Source organism: Malaclemys terrapin, chromosome 12 (assembly GCF_027887155.1).
Source record: "Malaclemys terrapin pileata isolate rMalTer1 chromosome 12, rMalTer1.hap1, whole genome shotgun sequence".
NCBI lineage: Eukaryota > Metazoa > Chordata > Testudines > Emydidae > Malaclemys > Malaclemys terrapin.
Window position 1 is genome coordinate 23373938 of NC_071516.1, and position 13014 is coordinate 23386951.

Consider the following 13014-nt stretch of genomic DNA (forward strand, 5'->3'; position numbering starts at 1 on the left):
AATCACCAAGTCTGTCCCCTGGAGCACATACAGGATTGTTCCCTAAAGGATACTTCATGATTTTTCATCCTGTCTAGTCTTATGTTACAAGGCTTCTACCACTTCCCTTGGGAGGTTATTCCACAGCTTAATAGATCTCCCTGCTAACCTGATATTCAGTCTAAGTTTTCCCCTCCCTATTTTCACTCTGTTACTCCCAGTAATACCCTTTTGTTCCGCTTTGCAAATGTCAAATGTATAAACTGCAAGAAGAGGAATTTAAACCACTGTGTTCCCCAACCTAGTTACCTCTGAGCCAAAATATACACCTGGCTCTTTAATTCTTTCCCCAAACTAATTTCTCAGCCTCATGATCATTTTTATTGACCTTCCCTTGAACAGCAGGAGCTTCCATAAAAATAAAACATCTGGCTGTGGCCCCTAAAAGTCAGCTGAAAACTGATGAAGCAAAATTCTGCCCCCTAAAACAGGTGTAGGGCATTTGCCGAGGATCTGGCTTCGCTTGTTCTAAACTATTAAGAATTCCTCTGCCAGGGAATTCTATACTTGGCAGCTGCAGTTAGATTCCACCCACCCTTTGTACTGGCTACTCAGGAAGGACAAAAGGGACCAGAATAGGGACAAAACCTGGTCTGTAAACTATTTTTAGACTTGAAAAATGAACACAGTACAACCCCATTGAGTTGAAGTATTCCAGAGGCATCTGAAATATTCAGCTAAATGGGGAAGCAAATGTTGCACTGGGGATATGATTCCTCTACATTCCTTTCTTTCTCCCCCCGCCCCCAGCCTTAGCTAAGGGATTCGATACAATACGGTTTCTTTGATTTTTCCAGCTAACATTGAAAGTGCCTTTTTCACATGTGGTCTGATTTGAATTCGTGAAGCGACGAGTAAGAGGAACATCCTGCCACATGGGCGGAGCCAAAGGAAAGGGGTCAGAGTGGTAACACTACATTTAAAGAGATCAGACATGGATTTTCCCATTAAATAGAAGAGTTTCAAGCCCCAAACTGCATGCCCACCTCCTCCTCCCCACACAACCCACAGGGTATGCCTGTGTGCAACGTGAAACTGCTTTCTAGAGGACCAGTGAGTTTCAGGGTCAGAATGATTAGCAGGTGTCCAGAGATGGTCATCTTCCCTGTAGACACCTCCATCAGCTACAGCTAGGAAGGGAATATTAAAGGACCAGGCTATAAGCCAGTTCACCATGCAGTTGATCCACTTCACTGCCCATGCACAACTGGGGACTTTTCCCAGGTATATGGCCAACATTCTGGACATCAGAACCCAGCCGGCCAGACTGGTGTGCTGTATTCAGATCCCTTTCCTAGCTGGAAGTGGCCTTGGCGCTACAAGCTAAACTAAGACCAGATGCCAAGGTGACCAGTTACACTTTGCAGAACAATTTCTCTCAATTTCTTGACAGAGCTGGTCAGGAATTTTTCAAAAAAATGTTTGGTGGATAATGCCTGTCTGTCAAAAACTGAACCTTTTGGCAGGAACGTATCAGCTTTAACTTTTGTCAGGAAAGGTTTCACCCCCACAGGGCTGAAATTCGGGTCAGAATGTATGTGTACGAGACACACCGCCAGAAGAGCCAATAGCCCAGTGGTTATGATACTCATGTCTGATTCAGAGCAAGGTCTTGAGCCTATGCCTCTCCACTCCCTAACCACTCGACATTCGGCTACTCTGGGCTGGGACACATGGGTTTTCATGAACAATTTTGAAAGCTCTCAGTTGCAGTGATACACAATGGGCGTTTGTTTGTTTTTAAATGTCTACAATTTCCACCCAGCTCTACTCTTGTCTCAGTACAGTAGAGGCTGCAGTAAAGTTTCAGAGCAGAAAACTACGTGGCCAGACTGGTTTGATCTTCCTCTATTTGACCCAGTCACAATGTATTTTCTATTGTGTGTGTGCACACCACTACTCTCTCTGGGGTGGATTAGCCAATCTGCTCAAGCATTTGATAGTCACTCTCAACTCTTTGAAAAAAAGCCTTGATACCATGACATCCAATGGTGATTCTTTAGTTCAGATGACGGGGGGGAACCAGGTCTTTGGAACTCAAGGGCATAGGACATGTTTCATGTTTGATACCACACGTGGATAGTTTAGATGGCATCCATGATGTGGTTTTCAGTCATGGATTTGTTACACTTGAGTACGATCCCACAAGGAAAGACATTTTGACAAGCTGTCTCTGAGACAGGCATAAGGAGTGAGTTCCCTCTCATACCCAAACAACCCTCAAGTTCCCCCCAAGGATCTGTACTGGGACCTGTGCTGTTCAACGTATCCATTAATTATCTGGAAAAGGGGGTGACCAGTGAAGTGGCAAAGCTTGAAGATTATACAAAATTATTCAAGATAGTTAAGCAAATCAGACTGTGAGGAACTACAGAGGGAGCTCACAAAACTGGGTGATTGGACAACAAAATGGCAGATGAAATTCAATGTTGTTAAGTGCAAAGTAATGCACATTGGAAAAAATAATCCCAACTGTTCATATACAAGATGGGCTCTAAATTACCTGTTAACACCCAAGAAAAGAGATCTTGGAGTCACTGTGGATAGTTCTACAAAAACTTCTGCTCAATGCACTGCAGTGATCAAAAAGACTAACAGGGTGTTAGGAACTATTAGGAAAGGGATAGAAAATAAGATTGAAAATAACAAATGCCACTATATAAATCCATGGTACGTCCATCTCTCAAATACTGTGTCCAGTTCTGGTCACCTCATCTCAAAAAGGATATAGTGGAACAGGAAAAGGCTCAGAGAAGGGCAACAAAGATGATCAAGGGTATGGAACGACTTTCATACCAGGAGAGACTAAAAATATTAGGGCTGTTAATCTTAGGAAAGAGACAACTAAGCGGGTGATATGATAGAGGTCTATAAAATCATGACTGTTGTAGAAAAGTGTTATTTACCCTTTCCCACAATACAAAAACCAGGGGTCGCCGATGACCTTAATAGGCAGCAGGTTGAGCAGAAACAAGAGGGAGTAATTTTTCACACAACTAACCTGTGGAATTCATTGCTGTGGGATGTTATGATGGCCAAAAATATAACTGGGCTCAAAAAAGAACTGGATAAGTTAATGGAGAATAGGTCCATCAATGACTACTAGCCAAGATGGTCAGGGATGCCACCCCATGCTCAAGATAACTTGAAACCTCAGACTGTCAGAAGCTGGGAGTGGAAGACAGGGGAGGTCACTCCACAATTGCCCTGTTCTGTACACTCCCACTGAAGCAACCGTTAGAGACAAGATACTGGACAAGATGACCATAGTCTGACCCAGTCTAGCAGCTCTTATGCTCTTAACCCCCAACCTCTATGATCCAAAGCCAGCAGATGCAGAGATACTGAGGTCTTTAACAATACTGATGGTCTTTGACCTCTTCTAGCCTCGAGACTCAGTAGGCAGAAGTCCAGACATATTGTGTGAGAGAGGAACACTACCCTATTTAATGAAAGTATTTCATGTCACTCACAGCTGGGCCATCAGTTTAAAATATACAGAACAGCAATACAAGTGGCTGCCACCTACCTGCCACCACCAAAGGAGGCCAGCCAGGCAGCAACTAACTTACCACTTATGTCATATGTCATAAGATCTAATGGACTGGTTTTCACAGTACAAAACCACCACCGTTATTCATAATTGGCCTCATAGTTAGCATTCTCCAAGAAGCCAATTATTCGTGAAACAGAGTCAGGGTTGAGAAACTGTGGCTCAGCAGCGGGGGCGGCTGTAACCCAGTTAAACTCGCAGAGTAAAAATACATATACGTAAGTCAGTCTCCAAAGGATTATTATAGGTCTGCCCAGACCCACCTGCCAAAGGGCAGACCGGGATTCCATGCACAAAAGCAGTGCAGTGTACACTGCCTTGCAAAATGCACTACAGAGATATGAAAGACACCGCTCTACAGGAAATCCAATCTATCCCAGGCTAGGTCTACACTACAGGGGGCGTCGACCTAAGATACGCAACTTCAGCTATGTGAATAGCGTAGCTGAAGTTGCGTATTTTAGGTCGACTTACCTGGCTGTGAGGACGGCGGCGAGTCGACCGCTGCCACGCCGCCGTCGACTCCGGTTCCGCCTCTTGCCGCGGTGGATTTCCAGAGTCGACAGCAGAGCCATCGGAGATCGATTTTATCGCGTCTTCACTAGACGCGATAAGTCGATCCCCGATAGATCAATTGCTACCCTCCGATCCGGCGGGTAGTGAAGACGTGCCCTCAGACTCAACCACTGTCACACCCATTAGGTACAATATGCCTTTACGAGGGGCTAAAAGGAATACAAGAAGGTACCTCAGTGAGAACAACCATGGGAGGACTTTTGGGGAAAACTCCTTGCAGAGCAGGCCAAGTTACCTCTTCCCCCCACCACCAACATACATACACCTTAAACCCCTGTGCAGAAGCCAAAGGAGCCAACCTCAGTCCTTATCCATGCACACCTTAAGTGTGCGACTACCACTACACTCCCCAAAGGGGGTGGGATGGGAAAAGGGAGGTATATACCAGCTGGCAGGGCACACACTGCCACATGCAAGAGAGGAGAGGGCTCCTACTCAGACAGTCTAGGCTAGAGATTAGATGCCAGAATATAAACCTGCACTGGCAGAGCTAAGATTAAACTCAGCAAGGTTCCAGGCATCTCCACTTATCCATGTAAGTGTCAGTAGACTAGATACAGCTTCTGCTATGATAGGACAGTACTCCCGTCAGCAGCTGCCGGGGCTGTTCTCTTGCTCCTTAGCATGGGAATTTCAATTCTAGTTTTCAGTACAGTTAGTCAGAGAGATTGTTCAGACAGTTTCCTTGACCACAGACAGCGTAGTGGAGCTAGATTAAAGTCACATACATGGGAGGTGGCGATTGTAGTACTGGGCGACAGGGGAAGGCTGGAGTAAATACAACACATTGCTTTAGGGGAAGGCCAGGTCAGGGTACATTCTGCTACTGATAGGTATCCCTATCAGCAAGCACTGTAATAGCTTAGCTACTATGGCAGGGGATTGGGAGTCAAGCTGATTGGGATTCTATTTCCAGCTCTGACACCGATTTGCTTTAGGACCTTGGGCAGGTCACTCCACCACCCTGTGCCTCAATTCCTCCATCTCTGAAGTGGAAAGAGACACTGACACACCTCCCAGAGTGCTGGGAGGCGTCTTTTATCCATGCGTACAGCACTTTAAGAACTTCCTGCAGAAGTGCAGAGTAATAGGAATTGGTAGCTCCCCTGCCATGTGGGGCAGAAGTACCCTAGGCCAGGTGCACCTGGCCCTGCATGGGAGGGTTGGATAGAGTGAAAGGAGCCTCCCCCCCAGGCAGGATCTAGCCTGTACCCCCATCACGTACTTGGGCCACCTTCTGACATCAGTCTAAGGAAGTGTAACTTTCCACACAGACCACACCACCTTAGCCTATCCGTGCTGCCGGGCATGGTGCCTTCACTACAGGAAATGCCAGCCCACAGGGGCAGTGCTTCTGTACAAACACCACTGAAGGTGGCCCTGCACACTGCATGGAGGTACAGCAGGTTCACAGGTTGCCAAACCATAAGGACTTTGCCAGACACAGGCACCCCCAGCAAGTCCTACCTTCCTCCACATCATTCCTCAGCGATGCCTCCAGCAAAGCAACGCTGGCCTCAAAAGACACCTTCTTGCGGCTGACAGCGCTCCTCCTCTTCTCATGCTTCCGCTTCTTGTGCTGCATCTCCTTCTCGTACTGCGCCCACTTCTTCAGCTGCTGAGCCCTGCGCTTCTGAGCTGTCCGCAGCCGCTCCAACGTGGGCACCTTATCCAACAGCTGGAGTTCTGTCAGGAGATCCACGTGGGCGTCCATTGGCTCTGCTGGGAGAGATGGAGGGCAGGCCAAGGATGGCCCTGCTGGAGCGATATCCCACAGTAGGTGCTCTGCGCATCAGCAGCCCAGCACTATACTAGCATCCTGGGGCTGAGCTGTGATCGGTGCATCCTAATCTCCACGGAGCACATGGTGGAACCCTGAGAAGAGAAGGAAGGAACAAGGCTAAGTTTCCAACAGTCCCATTCAGAAAAGTCACCATTCCCAGCCCAATGGAAAAAAACCCTCTCCTGATAACAGCTACCATCTTAAAGAAGTTTTCATTTTGCTGCCATTGTAACCCAGGCCTGCTTGGTGTGGTGCTCCATCCCCCTCTAGTGACACCGAGACCATCTAGAGATTAATGAGTCTGCTACAACCTCAGCTAAGAGGCATGTGGCTTGAGGCTCACGCACTAAACTTGAGAGGTCCCAGGTTCAATCCCATCCACCAACGGCCAGGATCTGATGGTGTTACACCATGTTAAGGCTTTTAACTACAAAACTTGGTAACGCGGTGTGCAATTGTCACCTACCAACTGGACGGTACCTAGTGAAACCCACTTGAAGATGTTGTAGTTTTAGTTGGGGCGAATTGCACATTAGGGCACCAGGCAGCTCCCTGAGGCCATGACTCACCTATGGGCTCCTCTGGCATAACACAAAGTATACACTTAAGAATCTGAGGATCCCCAGCCTCACTGTACTTGAGGCACCAGGGGAGTTAGTGTCACCTCTCACAGCAGCCCACTTGTTTATGACAGCTCTAGATTGCCTCCAGCCTGATGAGGCTATTGCCAGTTGTGTTACAGTCGTCTCTAGTGGCCCCATTGGGCTAGACACTCTACAGACACACAGCAAGAGTCCCTGTCCTACAGAACTTACAACATCAGGTAGTAAGACAAAGAGCAGAAGATAAAATAGAGGCATAGAGCATGTCAGTGGCAGAGTCAGGAACAGTATCTAGGTCTGAGACCCAGTCTAGTGCCCCAGTCACTAGACAAAGCGGCCTGGAGTGTCAAAATAAGGCAAAAGCTAGAGACTGGAGACCTACAAGTCACCCAGTTCATCCCCCGAGGCCAATGCAGAATGGACACACACGCAGTGACAATCAAGGTGTCAATGTTACCTTGTGCTCTCACCTCTGTTGTTATATCCACCAATGACTTCACCTTAGTGCCACTGTATACTGAGGCAGGGCCTGTCTGCATTGTGTGCACAGCACCCAGCATAGGTAGGCTCCAAATCCCAAGCCGGGGCTTTAGAGGAACTACCACAAAACCAAACACAGCGAAGGGTTTTGCTGCTGACAGACCTAATACATTGGGAAACCGTTTTTTAAGTGACAGGATTTTTATCTCTTAACCGCTTGCAGCCCAAAGGGGGGTGTGACAGAATGTGGGGATTTCACACCTGAGCCTGCACTCTGTCACCACCTAGCTCCCCCTGGAGACAGCTGACTGGGGTAATTAAAGATAATTAGCTAATCAGGCTGGTGGGCTGGGTGAGCTGCCAAGCCAATTAGCCCGTCAGCTTAAGGCTAATCAAGAGGCCCAGGAAGGAAATGCCAGGAAGAGAGGAACAGCCATACTCAATATACTGCACATTCCTCTACAGGAGATGAATCTGAGATACAGTTAATGAGGCACAAACAAGTTGCCTCAGTGATGAGCTAGTTTCCGCTAAATGTACCAATACACAGTGTATACGATTGCAAAGTCCCAACGTAGATCCAAAGCCTGTCAAAATTAAGGTATATTTACAGGCCACTATGTTAAAGCCTCATATTAAAAGAGCTGGTCAAGTTTCCTATCACCATCCTTCCCTCCAAACCTCTTCCAGGCAAGTCTGACCACATTAGATACTGCGGGTTCGTTATGCAAAATCTGCAAATGCCTGAAAATTTGGAGGATTGTAATCAAATGGTGACTGAAGCTGGCAGGAACATTCCTCGCTCACCCGCCACTTCAAACCAGAGAGAGATCAGCATTGCTGCTAAGCAGAAGTGGTGCTAAAAGCCTCAAGGCCCTTTGGGACAGACAGTATTTGCAAAACACAAAGGCAGTCTGAAACAGATCTAGTAAGTCCTCAAGGCAGCTTAAATCCTAGTCACACCAAACTATGTAGAGTCATGTGCCTCTGCTAGACCTCGGTCCTCTTTGGATAACACAAGCCAGTCCAGCCAAGCATGATTTATCCATGGCCCACAAAGATGTTTCTGAAGAATAAATTCTTCCCCTTTGGAATGCACCACATTATACCAAATGGTGGATAGTGTCACAAGGTTTATACGTGGAAGGATACCCCTAGGCTCCATACAACAGCATTATCATCCCCATCCACCTTGCTGCAAATACCTCCAGAGGCCTTTGATAAAGGATTCAATCCTTTCTATAAATACCTCCGCAGACTCTAAACAAGACATTCCGCTTCCTCTGCAAGTTACTCAGGCTGAAAGCTGGAACCCTGCGTTCCAATACAAATCTAACTTACAGGAGAGCCAAAGCATGCAGGCTGGTCCTGGGCTGCTCTTGTTGAAACAGTCATGCGCAGAGACACCAGAATAAGGCCTAAGTGCTGCTTCAGTGGCACATGTGAGCCTGAGTTTGTGGGCTTCAGTCGGAGTGGAACACAAGGTCAAAGGCACCCGAGCGTAGTACATAATTCTACCCTTCTGGGAGAATTCCTTGGAGGGGGTCTAGTCTAGCAATGTTTTAGCTAACCCTGAAGATTTGAAGCTCAATGTATTTAATAACTGGATGGTTTAAGAGGTAACAGCAAGGGCCGCTTCTTGACGTCCCCCATTGCCAAACAGATGCCACTTTTCACGATGGTTTAGTAAAAGTTGTCTCCATCCCTACAAAAACGGCTCAAGCAGCAAGGGCCTGATTCTGCAGGTCTGTTAAAGCCAGTGGAAGTGGAAGTCAGTGGGTTCGCTTGCCTGAGGCATAGCTACTCCCAGGAGGAAGGCTTGCAGGTTTGTGCCCTAGACGTGCCAGAGGAAACAGCACATTTAGAACGCATGGGAGGGAGCCGGGTGGGTGGGAAGCTTGCACTGCCATTGCTGGGCTTCGCCTGCTCTCTGCGTAAGTTTTAGTCTCCTGTAGCTCTTACACTGGCACAAGGAAAAGAAACAAACAAAAGAGAACAGAGAGACCTATGAGAGAAGACAAAGAGGCTGTGCTTTGCCAGCCAAGCCTCAAACATGGCCTTAAAAAGCAGCGGCAGCCTGCAAGTTATTGTGAGGCAGCTGCCGCTACCAGAAATATTAGATCCTCCTCGAGCACCAGAGAACTGCTATAGGTTTACAAGCATTGAAAGGTGGCAGAACTGGACCTATTTCCGTGCTCCTCTTTAGAACACTGTAGTCCACAAAGCCCCACATGGATGTTGGCTCTGCAGCTCAGGCTGCTTGTTTCCCAATGACCTAGTTTCTTTCATTGTGCACATGTTGATTTTTCTTTGCACTACCTGGTCGGTCTATTTATAGTACAGCCACAGCAAGGCCTAAATGTTCATTTTACCTGTAAAACAGCACAGGACCCAGCTGTGTGGGTGTCTGTGGTTTACAAAGCTTCGCATCTTAGTTTCTTTCTCGCTCTCTCTTTTTTTTCCCCTGTCTCTAACACAGCTTTGTTTCCATGAGCTCAGCAGCTCCGTTTCTTGAGAGGTGCAGAGCACATCCTGCGAGCCGCGAGCAAACCACAGCATCAGGACAGAGAGAATAATGATCCTACTGCAGGTGCCAGTCAGAAGGAGGGCCGCTCGCTATTTTATGCCACTCATGTGATCACTGTTTTCATGATGATCCATCAAAAAGTAATCCAGCTGCTCCAATAAGAGCCCCCAAAGTAGGTCTTATGTCTACCTCCAAGTATCCTTACTAAGAGCATGTAGGTGCTGGTACTTGTGATCATGTCCCATCCCACAATGCAATCAAAGCCCACATTTTGTGTGCACTCTGGCCCACCTCTTGCAAATATGCAATTAGTCCCTCTGAGTCCCATGGATCCACTTTTGTATCAAGTGACTCACAGGCCTTGCAGGATCAGAGCATCTTCCTGTAAAGTGAACAGGAGTACTTGTGGCACCTTAGAGACTAACAAATTTATTAGAGCATAAGCTTTCGTGGACTACAGCCCACTTCTTCGGATGCATATAGAATGGAACATATATTGAGGAGATATATATACACACATACAGAAAGCATAAACAGGTGGGAGTGGTGTTACCAACTCTGAGAGGCCAATTAAGTAAGAGAAAAAAAACTTTTGAAGTGATAATCAAGATAGCCCAGTACAGACAGTTTCCTGTAAAGTGGCAACTCCCTGACCCACAAGCAAACAGCCATCCCCCTCCCCGCTTTAACTTGTGACATCATTTAGCTGAACAAAGAGAAGGTGAAGGGGTGACTTGATGACAGTCTGTAAGGATCTACATGGGGAACAAATCTTTACTAATGGGCTCTTCAGTCTAGCAGAGAAAGTGTAACATGTTCCAATGGCTGAAAGTTGATGCTTTACAGATTTAGGCCTGGCCTACACTAAAAAATTAAGTCAACCCAGCTATGTCGCTCAGGAAAAATCCACACCCCTGAGCAACATAAGTTGACGCAACCACCAGTTTGCTCACTAGCCCCCACATTAATAAAGTAAAAAGTCATCACATATGATCCAGCCACATAGAGGGACAGTCAGTTTGATTTCTTTAAAAAAAAATAATAATAAAAATAAAACCCACTGACTTTTCTATTTTTTTTTAACTATTTATTTATTTTCTTGGAGGGTTTAACAAGTTTACAAATCCTCACCATGTAAATATCAGAAACAAAACAATCATTACAACAGTTAGCTTTTGTTTGCAGATAGGAGTATAGTCACCAGATTTAACACGGTGTTACAATATTACAGAATGAGCATCATTACAGCACTTATATGCCATTGCTTGTGATTTTATTCAATTGCCATGAGATCTCTATAAACACATATTTAACAGACCAGGCATGTCTATCATGTGTTAACATTAGAGGGGGAAAAACGATTTGGAAACACACAGTTTCTGACAGAGCATCCTTTAAAAAGGGTGCGCTGAGACTTAAGTATAAAATTCTACAATTGGCCTGCTGTTTGTATTGGTCTTTGAAGCAAGAGTGCACCTAAGGACCCAGTCACTCAAACATGCACATGAGTAATTTTATTCACAAGTTGTCTCCTTTGAAGTCAGTGGCATTATTTGTGGGCACAGGTGTTAGCAGGATTGATCCCAAAGCCCCAGAGTGCTATCAGTGCACAAAGAATAAGAGAACGTTCCACCCTCCCCTGCTGATTAACCCCATGTTAATCTTCTCTCGGCTAGAATCCGAAGCCAAATGAGAGAATCTATAACAAGGACAAGAGTTTTCGGTAAATGAGGCAGTTTGGTTTATTTCATTAATATCCATTTCTAGCCCACTGCAAGGTCAGGATTTCTTCAGATCTTCCCCTCACCATTCACAACCAGTGTTTTCTATCCACGGCCTTTTCAGCACCATTCCTCCTACTAGGGTGACCCGCTAGCAAGTGTGAAAATCGGGGGGGTGGGGGGGGGAGATTAGGTGCCTATATATGAAAAAGCCTCAAATATCAGGACTGTCCCTAGAAAATCAGGACATCTGGTCACTCTAATTCCTACCCACCATCCAATGCCAGCTGCAGAGACCAACTCTTCTGCTGTCCTTCTCCCACGGATGACTCCATCAAGCACGCTGGCCTTGACTCCTTAGCTCAGGGGTGGCCAACCTGTGGCTCCAGAGCCACATGCACTCTTCAGAAGTTAATATGCGGTTCCTTGTATAGGCACCGACTCCGGGGCTGGAGCTATAGGCGCCGACTTTCCAATGTGCTGGAGGGTGCTCACTGCTCAACCCCTGGCTCTGCCACAGGCCCTTAGGGTTACCATTCGTCCGGATTTACCCGGACATGTCCTCCTTTTGTGTGCTAAAAATAGCGTCCGGGGGGAATTTGTAAAGCACTCACAATGTCCGGGATTTCCCCCTCCCCTGGCAGAGCAGAGCGAGCGGCTGGGAGGGCTGCAGGAAAGTCCCGGGCTGGACTCCGGAGCAGCTTCCTCCTCCCACCCCCCCCTCCCTGCATTCTGAGCCGGCCGGCAGCTCCTCCTCCTGCAGCCCGCTCCGGCAGCCCTGTGCAGGGCCAGGGACCGGGTTTTGTGTTGTGCTGGGGAGCTCAGCCATGTGTCCGGCTGGCACAGAGCCCAACACCCTGTTCTGAGCAGCAGGGTAAGGGGGGGCAGGAGAAGGGACAGGGAGGTTCTGGATGGGGCAGTCAAGAAACGGGTGGGGGCTTTTGGAGGGGAGTGGAGAAAGTTTTGGGCAGTCAGGGTACAGGTAGGGGGTAGGGTCCTGGGGGGCAGTTGGGGGGGGGGTCTTAGGAGGGGGCAGTTAGGGGACAAGGAACAGGGAGTCTTAGGTAGGGGGTGGGGTTCTGGAGGGCAGTTAGGAGCAGGGGTCCCAGGAGGGGGCAGTCAGGGGACAAGGAGCGGGGGGTAGGGGGCTGGGAGTTCTGGGGGGGAGCTGTCAGGGGGCAGGAGTGGGGAGAGGGATCGGAGCAGTCAGGGGACAGGGAGCAGAGGGGTTTAGATGGGTTGGGAGTTCTGGGGGGGCTGTCAGGGGGCAGGAGTGTGGAGAGGGATCGGAGCAGTCAGGGGACAGGGAGCAGAGGGGTTTAGATGGGTTGGGAGTTCTGGGGGGGGCTGTCAGGGGGTGGGGAGTGGTTGGATGGGGCGTGGGAGTCCCAGGGGTCTGTCTGGGGGTGGGGGTGTGGATAAGGGTTGGGGCAGTCAGGGGACAAGAGGCAAGGAGGCTTAGATAGGGAGTGGAGTCCTGGGGGGCAGTTAGGGGCAGGGGTCCCAGGAGGGGGCAGTCAGGGGACAAGGAACGGGGGGAGGGTTGGGGGTTCTGGGGGGGCGGGAAGTGGGAGGGGCTAGGGCGGGGCTCCTCCCGTCCTCTTTTTTGCTTGTTGAAATATGGTAACCATACAGGCCCTGCCCCACTCCACTCCTTCCTGCCCCCTCCCCTGAGCCTACCATGTCCTTGCTCTTCCCCCCGCCTGCCCCCCAGCCTCCTGCATGCCACAAAA

General features: G+C 48.2%; 1 protein-coding gene across 1 annotated transcript in view; it reads right to left on the reverse strand.

Annotated features, from left to right (window-relative positions):
- Positions 1-13014, reverse strand: part of PPP1R16B (protein phosphatase 1 regulatory subunit 16B) — a 108240-nt gene that overhangs the window by 79423 nt on the left and 15803 nt on the right. The window contains exon 2 of the mRNA XM_054044983.1: positions 5636-6043. Coding sequence (XP_053900958.1) covers positions 5636-5882 — 247 coding nt within the window. The 5' untranslated portion in view covers positions 5883-6043. The remainder of the gene's footprint in view (positions 1-5635; positions 6044-13014) is intronic.